At 41.3% G+C, this 16,847-nt stretch overlaps 1 protein-coding gene across 14 annotated transcripts in view; it reads left to right on the forward strand.

Moving 5' to 3' along the window:
• The window catches only part of AUTS2 (activator of transcription and developmental regulator AUTS2), a 1,185,632-nt gene that overhangs the window by 298,313 nt on the left and 870,472 nt on the right, over positions 1-16,847 (forward strand). For all 14 annotated transcript variants that reach the window (XM_004045533.5, XM_055392673.2, XM_055392677.2 and 11 more), the window contains exon 2: positions 1,447-1,659. In XM_004045533.5, coding sequence (XP_004045581.2) covers positions 1,447-1,659 — 213 coding nt within the window. The remainder of the gene's footprint in view (positions 1-1,446; positions 1,660-16,847) is intronic.

The raw sequence follows: 16,847 nt of genomic DNA on the forward strand, positions 1-16,847 counted from the left end.
TGTCAGGGAGTACCATGCATGTAAAGTTGGGAGTGCTGGGATATTGCAGCAGAACAGTTACCTTGAGAAAATTGGATGTGAAAGGGAGGAAAGAGAGCGGTATTTTAAGGAGAAATGAGTAAAAGGAAATTTCTAGTTTGGTTTTGTTTTATTTTTAAATGTACATTTAGATAGTAAAAAATTTAATTGTTCATTTAAAAATAACTAAAATAATATAATTGGATTGTTTGAAATACAAAGGATACATACATGTTTGAGGTAATGGATACCCCATTTACCCTGATGTGATTATTACACATTGCATGCTTGTATCAAAACATCTTATGTAAGTCATAAATATATATGCTGACTATGTACCCCAGAAATGAAAAAATTTTTTTAAAGTTCATTTAGGACTGCAGAAACTGAGGAAGTGTGGTAAGGCTTCATGAGGGGGATTTTCTGTGTAAGAGGATTAGATCCACTAGTTTCCAAATAACTGAGTGCCAAAACATTTTCATTTTATTGCTTAGTGTGTGCATCATTTCTCACAGGGCAGAGGATATTTGCATGTATGTGGTTTGTTTGATGTTCTGAGAGCCCATTTTGCACATGGTCTCAGAGTTGTAGTGACTTACTCCACTTCTGATAATGAATAATGTCAGTGTCCGGACACTAAAAGCCCAGTCTTTTGGAACCTTGGTGTGTACTGAGCTGCCTGAAGGCACAGAACTCTATCAGGTCATGTGGCCTGAAATGCTTACCTGTAGTTTCTACAGATGCAGTTCCCCATTCAAGGACATTGATTTCCCATTTCCTACCCACCTCCCTTCATCCCCAACCACACACAGGAATAAACTAAAAGTTGCTGTTGATCTTGGTGATAATATTGTTGTTACATTTTGCAAAGAAAATGGAAATAAAGTATGCTTAGAGGAACATGTGGTAAAAAATATAATGCATTAAGGAAACATTTTAATCATATGAATAGACAGTTCTTTCTTGCTGGCTCACATCCACCTGGACCTGATAAATTCAGTTGGGTGCTATTTCTTTTGAATTGAGCATGCACTTAGTGCTCATTTTCTGAAACATAATTGATGTACCAACTTGGGAAATGAGTGTATTGCACTTCCTTGGGGAAGGTCATTGTGTGCCGGACCCAGCACCAAATCGAACAGAAAGCTGCTATCCCAGGGAGCAGTGAAATCACTTTTGATGCATATACTTGTGTTTTGTTTAGTTTTCTGCCCAGTAATAATAGAAAGGATATATATATTTGTGATGGCATTAAGGATTCAGGAAAATTGAGAGCCATGTTTCTTAGTTTTGGGTCTTCTCATATCCCACTTCCCTAACCCTTTCCCACTTAGTAGTAACACCCTTTAGTATTTAGCCTATATTTTGGGTGTGACCCTAGATACCTTTGTAACCACCACTTCCCTTTCCTTCTCTTCTTTTCTACAGAAAGATGTAGCACTTAAGCCTCAGGAACGTGTGGAGAAACGCCAGACGCCCCTGACCAAGAAGAAACGAGAAGCACTTACCAATGGCTTGTCCTTTCATTCAAAGAAGAGCAGACTCAGCCACCCACACCACTACAGCTCAGATCGAGAAAATGACCGCAATCTCTGCCAGCACCTTGGGAAGAGAAAGAAAATGCCGAAGGCACTCAGACAGGTGAGGAAGCTCTTTCCTGTGGCGGCAAAATCCCTTCCTTAGGTGCTTCCTCCACTGTGGTTCTTCGTAACAGGTGGAGAAGATATCCTTGGTGGGATGCTGAAGTGGTTGTCCAACAAAGCTGTGTGCGTGCCTTTAAAAGAATCTAAAACCCAATCTCAGCGCTTTCTATGAGGATGTGAAGCTTCAGCATGGTGCCCTTTCAGTCAGATGTGCTTTATGCAACAAAGCTTGATGCTAAGTGGTACTGGTATTTAGGGCAGACCTGTCTTAACAGTTGTCAAGATGGACTGGCTTGCAGGGGAGAGATCTTTGCAATTAGGATAAATGGAACAGGTGGATTTCATCACATACATTGTGCATCTCGTGGTTCTAAGGTGCTAAAATGATTGCCTGTGTGTGAGAAATGCCTTGCTAAGATTTATATTTTCCGGGGAAGCTCAGATATTGTGGCATCTGGGAGGGCAATGGCAAAGAAATGAATTTGCCTTTTGGTGTCTTAGTTGTTCTCCATAGGCTATAATTCAAGACTGTCTTTGTGATCTGTTGATTGTATGAACGTCTGATAGTGAGGCTTACTGGCCTGTTAATAATTAGGTTTCAATGATCCACAGGAATGTATGGCTCTTGGCATTTGGGAAGCCTTTCTGCCTGTGGAAATCCCCACATGAGATGGATTAATAATGAGATATGAAGCTGTTTATAGCAGTTTTTCTGCACAAATCCAGAGGCTTCAGTGCCTGTCAAGTTAGTTACCTGTGTCCTGGGTGTGTTTTATTTATTTTTGGCAGGACCATTGGGTAGGATTGACTATCACTGAAGAAAGCAGAGGAAGGAATTGTGGTTTACAGAGCAGGTGCTGCTAATTAGAGGTGGAATAGGTAATTTTTGGTTTGCAGATGTTTCTCTGCAGAGGCAGGGAGATCTGGGATCAAACAAAACAATGGTTCCCAAACCACACAGATCTTGAGAATCATATAATGAGAGCTACTAAACCTAAATTTCTGGCCCCTCTTTAGGACCTAATGACATTTGTAGTTTTAGAAAGTTTCCTATTTGAAAACAGTCAGCCTGGTTGGAAGTCACTCTTACAAAGAATCAAGAGTGTATTTGGGTGATGGTTTTTAATTAAAAGATTGGAAAGATCAAAAGCCTCAATATGATGTAGTGGGCAGTTTGGTGTCAGAATTCTGCCTTATACGTAGTGAAGCATATAATCCTGGTAAAACATCTGGGGTGATGGGTTTCAGATGGACCCAGAAGGCTTCCAAGGTAATGCCTAAATCTGACAACCAGCACAGTGTTTCCAAAGGTACACTTGTGTCCTGAAACGCCAGACTGGAGTTATAATAGTAATTATTAACATTTACCTAATGCATACCATGCTACATTCAGTGAGGGAGTTTTTATAGTATAACCTATAATTTGTACAACAACCCTGCCTAGTAGGTAATATCATGGTTACTTAACAGCTATGGAAACGAGGGCTCAAAGAGATAAAGTGACTTGTCTGAGGCCTTGGCAATGAGGGAAGGAGCCAGGGTTTAGACCCAGATATCTCTAGTTCCGTGGTTTGCTCTGTTTTCCATATTTGGATGAAGTTTTATTTATTTTTTTTGTGATAGGGAGTTGGGGAGAGGGAGGAAAGCCTAAGTTCTATAAAAGGTGATGTTCCTGTGGTATTTGTGACTCCTAACTCATGCCTCTCTGTGTGAGATATGTGAGAAAAGTAATTAATCTCAGTGGAGAGAGATTGCAATGTAACCACCCCCCTCTCCCTCAGGCCCCCGTCCCAGCAGGGTAAGAAGGAAGGCTTCTTACTCTGAGTTAACACCAAGCTGCGGATCCTCATCCTTGAATCTTTTTCTTCTAGACGTGATCTGACTTTTCTATTCTGTGTCCTCAGAATTATTCTTTGTATTTCTTTCTACTTCTTCAAGACTTTCAAGGTCCTCTGGTGACAGAGTTTTATGATCGGAAAAGAAGACTAAGACATAACACATCTTAAATTTGAGTAGCTTTTGGTCTTAATGGCCAACTCTCTGGTACTAATGGTATTTGAAATCAAAGCTATCTTTGTTTTAGGTAACATATTTGAAAAGCAAGTATTTTGACTCTTTATGAATCATGGAGAAGGAAAGCATGAATTGTATCTTTAGCCCTATGTAAAACTTTTAAAAACAAGGAGTATTTTCTTACCTTCAGTGTTGATGCCAAAACATGTTATCCAATCAAGTGTTATATTTCTAGTAAGAAGGAATGCAGAAGGTGATAATTGAGATAAGGCCGTAATACTTCTCATTTTTAATATTCTTAGAATCACTTGTGCTATTATGAAATCCCAAACAAGTCACCATCTGGTAACAGCCCATCTGGAAAATGAAGGGCTTGGACTTGAATATTTCTTAGGCTCCTCCCTCTGGGTCCCATAGTTTTTTAAATTTATGAATAACACAAATACAGTGTCATAAAGGTCTGTAAAGGAGTCTGTAGGTCTGAAGGTAATGCTGTTTTGGAGTCAGTCTGTAACTGATAGGCTCTGTGAAGACATTTATTTATTTTTAATGTTTTTTTTCTTTAAAATTTTGTTTTCATGTAATATGAAGACATTTAAAGGAGAGGGGTAAATGCATTTATAGTAGGAGGGAGGGGAGTGGTCCATTGTGTGTCAGCCCAGACAACTGCCATCTGTTATGTGATCATTGGTAAAAGGTGACACGAGTGTTTAATGACCATAGTAGATGCTCAAAAAGCTTGTCTGAAGAATACTCGTGATTGCTTTCCTATCATCCTAGATGCCTGTAAATATCACAATTACTTTATCGCCTGCGTTTGCCTCTTATCAGGTAAAGAAACTGAATCTGACCATCTTAGCTGGGAGGGGACCTTGAGATGAGAGTGAGCTTTGAGGAGCATTTCTACATTGATGGATTGTCATTTAGTGCCTGTTATTGAGAACTACAGATGAAATAGGGAAGAGGCGAGAACTTAGTCTTTATTTCTGACTTGGTTAGAATGAATTAGGTTTGCATCTTATTAGGAAGTGGTACTTCCTGAGCAGACAACTTAATGCACAGCTTTCCTGTAATTATGGGAAGATGTTACTCCTTAGTAGAGAGGAAATAATAGGATTTTTTTTTCTGAGACTCCGTTGAAGGCAACTGATCTTTTTACTCGGAGGGTGCAATTATAATACTTTTATAGGAAAGATGTGTAGTTCTAAAACCAAACTGCTTATTCCTTCACTTGCCCGGTTGTAAAACCCAAGTTCTTGTGATGTTTTTCCATACTACCAAAAGAAAGCTTTTAAACTGACACTTATTTGTTAGATTATGTTTTTAAGTATAAATACATACTGCCTTAGAAGATGCTGAGGTGGCACCTGTCTTGGCAAATGGTTGCGCTTTTTGATATGAGAGATTTGAATACTTTTCTTACTTCCCAAAGGGGTTAAAATTATGAAGAAATCAATAAGTTACCTCTTATACAACTCTTATACAAAATAGCGCATGTCTTTCTGACCTCTGTAAATGAACTATTTGTTCATGATGTAAGCACTTAGACATGATATAAAAAAAGTTTTATCATTTACTTACAAGGACATGGTACTTTTTTTTTCTCAATGGAGATTTGGGGGTGGGAAAAGCAAAAGAGGTTGCACAGGTCCTCTCCTTAAGGAGCTTTATTCTCTAATTGGGAGACCAAGTCACAATGAAACCACTCAGGAACACAAGGAAGTCAGGTGTCGCTAAACTGATAAGCCAAATTATAACTTCCTGAGAAGCACTTTGGGAAAACTTAACCCTTCCCAGGGCATTGAGCTTAATTTCAGTATATCTGACTTCTATACCATGGAGAATTCTTTAAAAATTTAGGACTTTGTGGTTTAAAACACACAGAGAGCAAAAGGGTTTTAAAAATAGAGTACCAATGATGAAAAGTTGATGAGCATTCAGAGAACTCTCAGATTTGGCTCTGACTGGATTTCTAAATCTCCATTTAGTCCATTAGTCTGTCCTTTCTCTGTAGTATGAACTGAGCCAGAGGAAATAGGCTTAAGTGAGCTAGAAGGCATTTTATATGAACTCTTCTAACAGACACCAAGATGAATCATCAAAATAAATCCTGTGGTCTCCCTCCTTAACTGAATTTTAGGTGCCAAAAAGCCATTCATCTTAGGGCAGAATTTCCTAAAGAAAGAGGCAACCTGTTGAGATTGCTTTAGTCACAGGAGAACATCATTTTAGATGAAAATGGAGGAATTTGTGAATATTTCAGGAGCCTATTAGTAGACTCTAACCTTGCTGGTAAGGATGGCTTATGTGGGAATGTCTTATGTGGTTTAAAAATCTTTATACAAGTTGATCTGGGTAGGTATTTCTTTTTAGGAATAAAAATTTGCTCTTCTCTCTCTGAAAATCCAGTATGGTGGGAGATTTGTAGTTGACATTGTAAACTGTAGACACCAAAAGTGTCTACTGCTTTCTAGGAAGAAGAGGGATCCATCCCAGTGCCAGGCATTTAAAATTAGAGCGATTACTAGAACTCTGCATGGTTGCATCTGCTTCATGTATTGACATTGTACCTTGGTCTTCCTTGGAGTAAGTGATAGTGGTGCTATAGACTTAAGAGCCCAGGTGACTGAGCCACCCTCTCTTCCCACCTGTCCTGCTGGAACAGTCTATCCCAGCCCATGCTCTTTCCTGTTGAGAGTGTTTGCTACCAGAGGCTGGTCCCTTATTTCAGCACGACTTAGACTTACTGCTTTTGTCTGAAGAGCTTTCTCTAAATTTGTTACTAGTAGAAATTAACTTGCAAAGGAGGATTTATAATGGAAAACTTTGATTAAACGGATCCAGTTCAAGTCTCATTTCTGAAGATCTGCTAATTAGTTTTGGATGGAAATCTAGGCCAAAAGTCACACAGGTATTTATCCAGCTTGACTCTAGAGCCTACAGGTTTCTGGAAATCAGAGCATTTGAGACACTAATGTAATTTGGGATTTTACTGTCATAATGAAAAGACATGAACTTTGCTATGTGCTTTTTCATACATACTTTTGTTATAATATTTAGATGTCTGCTGGTACCTTGAACTAGTATTAAGAATGTCAGTTAAACCGTTTCTACCTCATACTTCAAAATTTCAAGTTTAACATGTTAATTGGGATTTCATTGCTTTCGAAAAATTTTGTAGTCATGTGAAGGTTACAAGCTAAGGTATCAAATAAAATTCTTTATATTTTTTTCCTTTTTATGAATTTAAGTTGCATACTACTTTTTCCCCTTGCCTAAAGTATAGAAATAAGAAAAACTGTAAGGAAAGATGGAGGGAATAAAAGATTGGCTTATGATCTCTCTTTGGAATATTGATTGACTTGAATAAGAGTGAGATGCTAGTTTTAACATCAGGTAATTGAAGAACCCCAATCTAGGCTTGTCTGTGTTCAGGAATTACTCACGTATTGTATTGGAAGTATTTGTTTGTAACTGGGATTGGTAAACCTGACACTAATATAATAATGAGTTACATGAAAGGTGTTTTGCTCTTGTTTTATCTTGAGCATTTGGAAACAGGTTTATTGGTGTTTTTCATTTTGTGTCTTTTGACTCTATACTTCGTTGCTGTGAGCCCTTAATGTTGGGAATAGTGAGCATAAGCATCACTTAACTTCAGTGAGATACATCTTTGGAATGTTATGGCCAGTAATAATTTTATCCTAAATGACATTTGTAATTTTAAATAAAAATTTAGTAAAAATTGACTATGAAAAGGACATAGCATATGTATTAGGATTCTCTGGAGAGCAAGTACCAGTAGAATATATATGTGGATAGATAAGAGGGGATTCATTCGGGGAATTTGTTCACATGATTATGGGGGCTGAGAGGTCCCATAACAAGCCCTCTGCAAGATGGAGACCCTGGGATTCACAGTATGGCTCAGACCAAGTCTGAAGACCTGAGACTGGGGTAGTCCTCGAGTCCAAAGCCTAGAGAGCCTAGAGTTTAGATGATCAAGGGCAGGAAATTATATCCCAGCTCTAGGAGAGAGAGAGACCATTTCGCCTTTCCTCTGTTTTTGTTTTATCTGGACCCCCGGCTGATTGCATGGTGCCTGCCCACATGGAGGGCAGATCCTTCCCTACTTAGTTCACTCAGACTCACATGCCAATCTCCTCTGGAAACACCCTCACAAACACACCCAAAGGTAATGCTGTACCAGTTCTCTAGGTATTCTTTAATCCAGTCAAGTTGATACCCTAAATTAACCAACACAGCACATGAACTACCACCTCATAAAATAAAACCTGCAGAGAGAAAATAAGCTGAATGGGAAAAGGAACTGCAATGAAAAGAATGGGCCATAATGCAGCTTGGGTGATCCTGATACCTATAGGAGTTGTTCCATAAAACAGTGACCTTTTATATTTCCCAAAGTAAGAAAATTTTATATGTGTATTTGTGCGTACAGAACTTTATTAAGGGCCATTTAAATCCCATATATTGTTAGAGGAGTTAAGAAAGATAAAGTGACAGGAGTGATTCTCAACTCTGGCTCCCATAAATTTCTACAATGTCAGTGATTGAAGAATGAGGGAGCACATCTTTCCTTTAATAAGGCCTAGCCAGTACACTTTTGGTAGTTGATGAGGGTAGGACAGAACTCCCTTTCTTTATTTGGAACTGTGTATTTTTGTGCTGATTAAATTTTACAGTTTTCCCTCTTGTGATGATATTAAGTTATCTGCATGTGGCCAGATCTCAGCTACAGAACATGAAATAAGCCTCTGTACGTTCTGCATTCTAATCTCTGTTCACAGCAATCTTGTATCCACACAAGTCTGTACATGACAGGTAATGAGTGGGAAGTGGGAGGAGATGGGTGTCTGTGTGGTTTGCAATGGTGGTGGTGGGGAACTGAGCAGATGGTTGTGATAGCCACATGCTGCGTAATTCCCGTGGGAGTTGATGGTGGTGACAGGCGACTCACAATGTGCTATTTACAGTTTGGGTTTGCAGTCTTTCAGTGACATCTGAATGCTCTTTAGCAACTGCTTTCATTACTGCCTTTCGAGGAGCTGTTAATTGAAAATGAAATTGTGGGTGGGCTTTAAGACAGGCAGACGCAGGCAATTCTGTGTGGTAAATGTTACTTGAGAACTGTTGGATGTCTTCATGCCCAATTTGTAATTCATTTTCTAAGACTGTAAAAGCCAAAGGTGCATTTGGAGATTCAGTTATGTATATACATAGGCAGAGCTGAATGTCACACCTTGCCCAAAGGGTCAAACATACAGTTATTGGGATGGGTGCTGTGGTTCACGCCTGTAATCTCAGCACTTTGGGAGGCTAAGGTGGGAGGATTGCTTTGAGCACAGGAATTCAAGACCAGCCTGGGCAATATGATGAGACCTTGTCTCTAGAGAAATAAAAAAATTAGCTGGGCATGGTGACGCATGCCTGTTGTCCCAGTTTCTTGGGATGCTGAAGTGGGAGGATTGCAAGGGCCCAGGAAGTTAAGGCTGCAGTGAGCCATGTTCATGCAACTGCACCCCAGCCTGGGCAACAGAGCGAGGCCCTGTCTCCAAAAAAGAAAACCACACAAAACACCTATTTGTCTGGAAACCAACCTAGGGGAATGCTTGGCAATCCCAGCTGCCTGCTCATGTCTTACCTTTGTATAGTTCTCTTTAAATGTATACAACTGTGTGAGGTTCTTATGTAAAATCTGCTGACATCTTGTAGTGTTCTCTGTGAGTTTATTGTAGGACTTCATCCTCCTTTCTTCCTTTAGCTCTTCATAAAGTTACTATGCAGGAGTAAATGGTTATTTGTTCTCTTGAACTTTGGGATACATTTTTCCTTCCGTATCCAAGGAGGATTCTTTCCAGGACTCCCCATGGATACTAAAAGCTGTGGATGTTCAAGTTCCTTAAATAAAATGTTATAGTATTTTTATGTAACCAACACACATCCTCTTACAAACTTTAAATCATCTCTAAATTATTTATAATACCTAGTACAATGTAAAAGCTATGCAATTTGTTATTATATTGCATTGTTTAGGCAATAATTACAAGAAAAAGAGCCTGTGCATGTTCAGTATATAAGCAACCATTGTAGGCCACATTTTTGGTCTGCCATTGGTTGGATCCATGGATACAGAGGGCCAACTGTATCATATTCAAGTTCTTACATATAACTTTGTTTCTTGTAAACGTTTTCATATGATACAACTCTGTTAAAGGCAGTTGGAGCCCAGAGGCAAACAAGAGAAGAAGGAAGAGAGAGGGTGGATTTTATTGGACTTTGACAGTGGTTGATGATCTTGATTCTCTTATGGCTGCCCCCAGCTGCAGGATTGTGATTTGTTTCTTATCTTCAGAGTTGTTTGCTAAAGCATTAGTAGCATTACTGAAATGGTAGCTTTTGTAAATGTTTATATGTTGAATTGTTTTATTGCCCATAGCTTTGCACAGAAATCTTGTGCTGAACGAGGAATGACCTCGCTCTTGGAAGTGCTGTTAACTCTCTTTTTAATTAAATATGAATATAGATACAATATAACTGCATTTTTTTAGTTTTCCCTTGAACATTTCAGTGAATACTATCTGGGACAAAACCGTGCTGAATTATACGCTTTGACTACTATCACTCTTTGCTCTTAGAGAGCCCCCGAGGCTTGGGGTGAGGAGACACACCCCTTGCTTTACTTAACCCTCAGTCCCATTAGACCTGCTTTGCCACAGGAACCCAGCTGTTTTAATGTATTTGAGTTGCTGCTGGGTCCTAATGATGTTTAAAAGAACCTGTCTTGGTATTCTAAATGAACTCTGGAGCATTGCCTATTGATGCAAGTGTTGATGATTTTGTATCAGGCAGATATAACTTTGTTATTTACTCTGGGGCTTTTTACACCTAGGGGTGTGCATCCTCACACCAGTGCTCACAAAGACACACACAGGAGCAGAAACCAAAATAGCTCACAAATGTGGGCAAGTCCTGTGGGGGACCACCTTATGTCTCTCAGGAGGCCTGATGAGCTGTGCCATGTGGCCTTCTGGAACATTATACCTGCATTCATTGATCACAGCTCTGCAGAGGCTGCCACTTCTCCTATGTGCCTGCCTGCAGTGACGCTGATGTAGCAGGTCATTCTGTAATCACTGTTTGCACCTGCATTTGCTCAGGAAGTGCTTGTGTCATACATCTTGAAATCATGTAGTACAAACCTGGACAGGTCCTAATTGCTGGTGATGGTTCTGAGAGGCTGAGATTGGCTATAATTAGATGGAGAAGCAATTAGCTACATATTCTGAGTAGGGAACATACAGAATAATGTTTCTCAAAGGGTGGTCTTTGGATCCCTATGTCAGAGCAACTGTGGCTCTTTTGTTAAAATGCAGATTCCCAGGTAATCACCTTGGCATAGTCCGTTGGGTGGGGGTCAGGGTGTGGCAACAAGGAACTGGAGTTCCTTCAGTGACTCCAGTACAGGTGCTGCAGGAGCCATATTTTTAAATAAACTGTACTTATTTTTTATTTTCAATTAAAAATTGCAATATTGTTAGCAAAACTTGGGAAGAATCATAAAATTGTAACAACATATCTTGCAGAAATTAATTTTATCAATAATTGGATCATATTTTTGTTCTGTACATTTACTAATTGAGTTATCTTCCAAAATGTATTGGCAAGAAAGAAACGTTTCTGCCAGATGATGTAGACATTATATAACAAAAAATGATGTTTTCAAAATAGCTACTTTTTCTAGGTGTTTACTAGAATGGACCTGATAGAATAATTGTATTCTAGTATTCTCTCCTTAGGCCCACTGGTTCACTCAAATAATAGCTGTTTATAAAGATGCTCACCGGAGTTTTTTATTTTTCATTTTTTTAAAGTTCTAATTTCTTGTTTTTTCCCATCTGTAGACAATGATGATGAGCTCTTAAGGTTTATACATTTTTTGAACCTTCAAATTACAAAAGTTGGTGATATGTGGTACTGGGGGTCAAGCGTGAAAGAAATCTAAAAATATTGCCCATATCAGTGGAGACTAAAGGCCATTTGTTATTTTCTTCATTACCAGCAAAGCTTCAGTTTAATAAAAATATCATAATTGAATTTACGATTTTGATTCCACAAATTCAAAAAGAAATATTTTCCTTTCTAAAGCCAAACAGAGTAAAAATTCTCATAAGAATTTTTGTTTAAGTAGCAAAACCTATTCTTAGGATTTAACAATTGCCTGAGGTTTGTCATAGCATTCTTTTTTTATATATTGCTATGAGGCCAAAAATGCTATTTTCCTGGAGATTAGTGCAAAATAATCTACCGAATAGTTGCTAATGAAATTATCATATGAGAAAGATTATTAATAATGACTTTTGATTTTAAAAAATACTATCATCAAATTTTCCTAAGAAATGATGATGAGAAAAGCAGTTTTGAAATGCAAAGCTGGGTGGTAGTGGGCCTGGTGTGCACTGCTGGAAGGTTGCATGGTACTTTGTGAAACTTCAGCAGCCCACTTGCATAATTTATCGTTACCTGTCCCCTACCTCTCTCTACTTAATTCTGAATCTGTATTTCTCAGATAAACATGGCAGTAGGAAGGATAGGGAAAGGTGTTGAGGGGATGTGATTATATGGATGTTTTTGAAGGGGAATATATTGGTGTCATGGTATCCTTGGGATGTCATCTTGCCAGCTGGAATCCTCTGTGGCAGGGGTACCTTCTGTCTGAGTATTGCTCATGCTCACTGGGCACTGGGCTTGTTCTGCCCAGTTGGCCCAGCAGGCTGCACTTGGCTCATGCTACTGGCCCAGATCCCACACCTGCCAAGGGCGAGCCAGGCGTAGAGTGGCAAGGGGTGTGTGGGTGAGTATATTAGTTCTTTTTCACGCTGCCAATAAACACATACCCAAGACTGGGCAATTTATAAAAAAAGAGGTTTAATGGACTTACACTTCCACATGGCTGGGGAGGCCTCACAATCATGGCAGAAGGCAATGAGGAGCAGGTCACATCTTACGTGGATGGTGGCAGGCAAATAGAGCATTTGTGCAGGGAAACACCTGTTTTTATTTTATTATTTTATTTTTTATTTCTTTGAGACAGAGTCTTGCTGTGTCTGTCACCCAGGCTGGAGTGTAGTGGTGTGATCTCAGCTCACTGCAACCTCTGCCTCCTGGTTTAAGTGATCCTCCTGCCTCAGCCTACCAAATAGCTGGGACTACAGGCACCTGCCACCACACCCAGCAAATTTTTGTATTTTTAGTAGAGGCAGGGTTTCACTTTGTTGACCAGGCTAGTCTTGAACTCCTGACCTCGTTATCCGCCCGCCTCGGCCTCTCAAAGTGCTGGGATTACAGGCGTGAGTCACTGCACCTGGGCTGAAACTCTTGTTTTTAAAACCATCAGATCTCTTGAGAGTTACTCATTATCACGAGAACAGCATGGGAAAGACCCCCATGATTCATTTACCTCCCACTGGGTTCCTCCCACAACATGTGGGAATTGTGGGAGTTACAATTCAAGATGAGATTTGGGTGGGGCTACAGCCAAGCCATATCAGTGAGTGAGCCTGGGGTATGGCCACTGCTCACAGCCAGGCATGCCTGCTGCTGCGGCAGGGTGGGCAGCCCCAGGCACCAGAACAGGTGCTGGCTCCATGCAAGGCTGTGGCTGGACAAGATGTACTGCATGTGGCTTCCACTGTGGGCACCCCTGTCTGGATGAGGGCAACAAGGTGGCACCCAGAAGCTTGGAGATACCAGGAACCACAGAGCCCCAAAGAGGGTGTCACAGCCCTGCCTCAGGGAGCCCCTAGGTCTGGTCTCCCTAAAGGGCCGCAGCTCTTCTCTCCTTCTCATTAACTGCAATGTGGCGAGCAGGGGGAAAAGTGTGTTTCAGCCCTGTTTGTGTTACAGCTCATCAGTGCTGCCATTCAACAGGTCTCGAGTTCATGTCCCATGCCTAGGAAGAATGAGGTACAGCAGACAACTGGAGTGTGAGCAAGGCAGAGAGGAGCTTTATTTGATCCACAGAACAGCTCCCAGGAGACCTCAAGTGGGTAACTCCTTTCCACAGGCAGGTCATCCCTATGAGTGTCCAGCTCTCAGTGGAGAGGCGAGCCGCAGTGGTAGCTCCTTTCTGCAGCTGGTAGTCTGATGTCTGTTTGAGCCTGGCTGAGTCTCGGGTTTTTATGTGCTTAGAAGGGAAGAAGTACATGTTGATTGGTCCATGGGCAGGCCTGGAAAAAGCACCATCCGACTGGCCGAATGGTCATCAAATGAAGTCTTCGCTCTGGGCGGCAGACTCCACTGGGAACTGGCAGCCTGGCCGCTAGGCTTCAGGTTGTCCCTGGCTTGAAGGTGGAATTTCATTGGGGACCTGTCCCTTTCTGCCCCGAAGCCTGTCTGCCTCCTACCATCAATGTGCCATCCATGGCACTCAGGCTGTTGATGCCAAGGGACACCTGTAGGCCCACGCTGAGCCACCTTCAGTCCTACCTTGGCCTCCCTCTTGTGCTCATGGGTGCCCAAAATCTGGAGGGGGTGCTGAGGTGGCAGGGGGCTGGCGTGTCAATGCCACCCGAGTGCATGCATGCCTGGCCAGGTTGTGACAGCACTCAGGCTTAGCCTCAATTTTCCTCTGAAATCAGAGTGGGCTCCAGGTATGGGGAGAAGCCAGGTATGGGGAGAGGCCAGGTAGCGAGAGTAGGCACTTCCAAGACTGCTCTGGCAGGGGCACTTCCCCAGGCGCCTGAGAGCTCAGGGATGCCTGGGTCTGGAGCCACAGCTGGGCAGCTGCATGTGTGCCCAGGAGCATGAATCTCCCTCTCTGCCAACTCAGTGGAGGGTGGGGCTCCTGCCTGTTCCTGGCCCCAGCCGGCTCCTCAGAGCATACAGCCCCGGCTGCAGCCAGCATCTTGGCAGCGGCTGCTCCAGACAGGTTGCCACTGCCATCACTGGGACCATGTAGGGAGTATATTAGGGCTGCCCCATGGTTCTCCAGATAGACTAAGGAGACAAAATGACATAGTACGGTATTAGAAGGAAAGAATATGGAGTTTAAAAACCATTTTCATGGTCATTCTGCCCCTGCTCTTCTCTTCCCCCTTTCAAACTGAGCAGACCCATATTTCTCCTTTCATCTCTGTCCTTGAGCCTACCTTCAGCTCTTTGGCTTTCATTTTACTCCCTCCTTCCACCCAGTGTCTTTTGCTAGCTTCTTGACCCAGCCAAGATTGCATGGGACATCACTTAGATTTGCTCTCAGAGTCACAAAATGCCTTTGCTTCCTGTTTCCTTGTTCCTTTTACCATGCTGGTTCTTTTCAGTAAACTTTTAGATTTATCATCTCTAGATTAGTGCAGCATTATTTAGCTCATTGCTATTGTACTCTGGTTTAAAAAATTTCAGTGACCATCCACAGCCATCTAAATAAGATTGAAGCCTCTTAGTATAGGACATTTTAGGCCCTGACTAATCCTGCTGCAATGTACCTTCCCAGTTGCCTTTCCCACTCTCTGTAAACGCCAAGCTGCAACTACAACTGCTATTTGGATGAACCCTGTGTTTTCTCCACATTCCTGTGCCTGTGCTTAGGCTATTTTCTTTGTTTAGAATATTCTTTTTTGACATATTTGTCTTCCAGTGACTAGTTCAGACCCACTTCTTCCTTGAAGTTTTTATGATCTTTTTCCTTGTAAGTAATTGCATTGTCTTCCCAACTCTCATGATCCTTTGTTTATAACAAGGGTCACCCCAGAATTTATCAGCTAATTTAGGACATTACTGGGAATGAAAGGGGGCACCATTAATAATTACCTTGGAACAATAAGCATAAATCAGGACTTCCTGAAAAACTGGGATATATAGTCACTCTGTAATTCACTTTTGGCCTTTTTCATACCATACTCTGTTTTGAGTTGGATGTATATATTTTCTTCTTTCCACTGAAATGTTGAGCTCCTCAAGGACCTCACTGTGTGACACAGCAAGGGGCCTAGGCTTATGTCACATATTGGGAAACAACACCCTTAAAACCACTGCTATCCTTTACTCGAGGATACCCTTCTCATATTTATAGTTTCCATTCATGTCTCTTTCCAGTCTTTTCTCCATATGCTATCCAGAGTGATCTTTTAAAAATATACATATGATCATATTATTCCCACAAGTAAATCCTCTCAACTGCTTCTCAGGGTATTCAGATTGAAAATCAGACTCCCATCATCTACAGTGCCCAGTTATCCAGTGCTGTTTCTTCAGCTTCATGTCATGCTCCCCTTGCTTACTGGCTCCAGCTCCCGACCTTCTTCCATTCCCTCCCACATGCCAAGTTCCTTCGTACCCTGGACACCTTATGCTATCCTCTTTGGATGAAATGGTTCCCCCTCTGTTTTTTGAATGATGAGATCCTTCTAGTCCTTTAGGCTTGAAATGAAATGTCATCTTTCATAGGGGCTTTTCTCGACCATATGGTTTATTTAACTCAGGACCTGCCATTTGTCTTCTGTGTTTTGCACTCACCTTTTTAACTTCCTAACACCACATTTGTAATTATAGATTTTTCTTTCTATATCCTTCCTTATGTCTGCACCTTCTGCTGCACTCCAAGCTCTACTGAGGAGAGGTATCACCTCCACCACAGTGTTTGTAGCACATTGCCTGGCACACAGAAGGTAAGGTGGCACTCAATAATTAAAGTTGAGTGGTTGAAGGTTTGAATAATTTTTGCAATGGATGACATTGCTAATTCCACACTCCTGTTACATTCCAACTTTAATTGGCTACAAAAGAAAAGCACACACACAGACACACACACACATACACAGACACACACACACAAACAATCCAGACCCCAATACAATATGACTGTTGTCTTCTCTCTCTGGGGATATGCAATGTAAAATAAGATACTGATGAGCGCATGCTGCACACCAAGCAAAAATTTATCCCAAGAAACCCCTGCGCCCTGCGTGGACCGTGTCTGCTGTTCTCCCATGGAATCCATCAGCAGTTTGTCTTCCCAGGGTTGTAGCCTGTCAGGATGGTAGAATTGCTAGTGCAGCCGGGAAAAGCTGACCTAGGAAAACCATAGCCTTCCATTTTTTTAGAGGTAATCCAAAAGAGACTAGACAAGCAGAAGGAAGGAGAGGAAAGTTGGTGGGA

This window comes from Gorilla gorilla, chromosome 6 (genome assembly GCF_029281585.2).
Source record: "Gorilla gorilla gorilla isolate KB3781 chromosome 6, NHGRI_mGorGor1-v2.1_pri, whole genome shotgun sequence".
In the NCBI taxonomy this organism is placed as follows: Eukaryota; Metazoa; Chordata; class Mammalia; order Primates; family Hominidae; genus Gorilla; species Gorilla gorilla.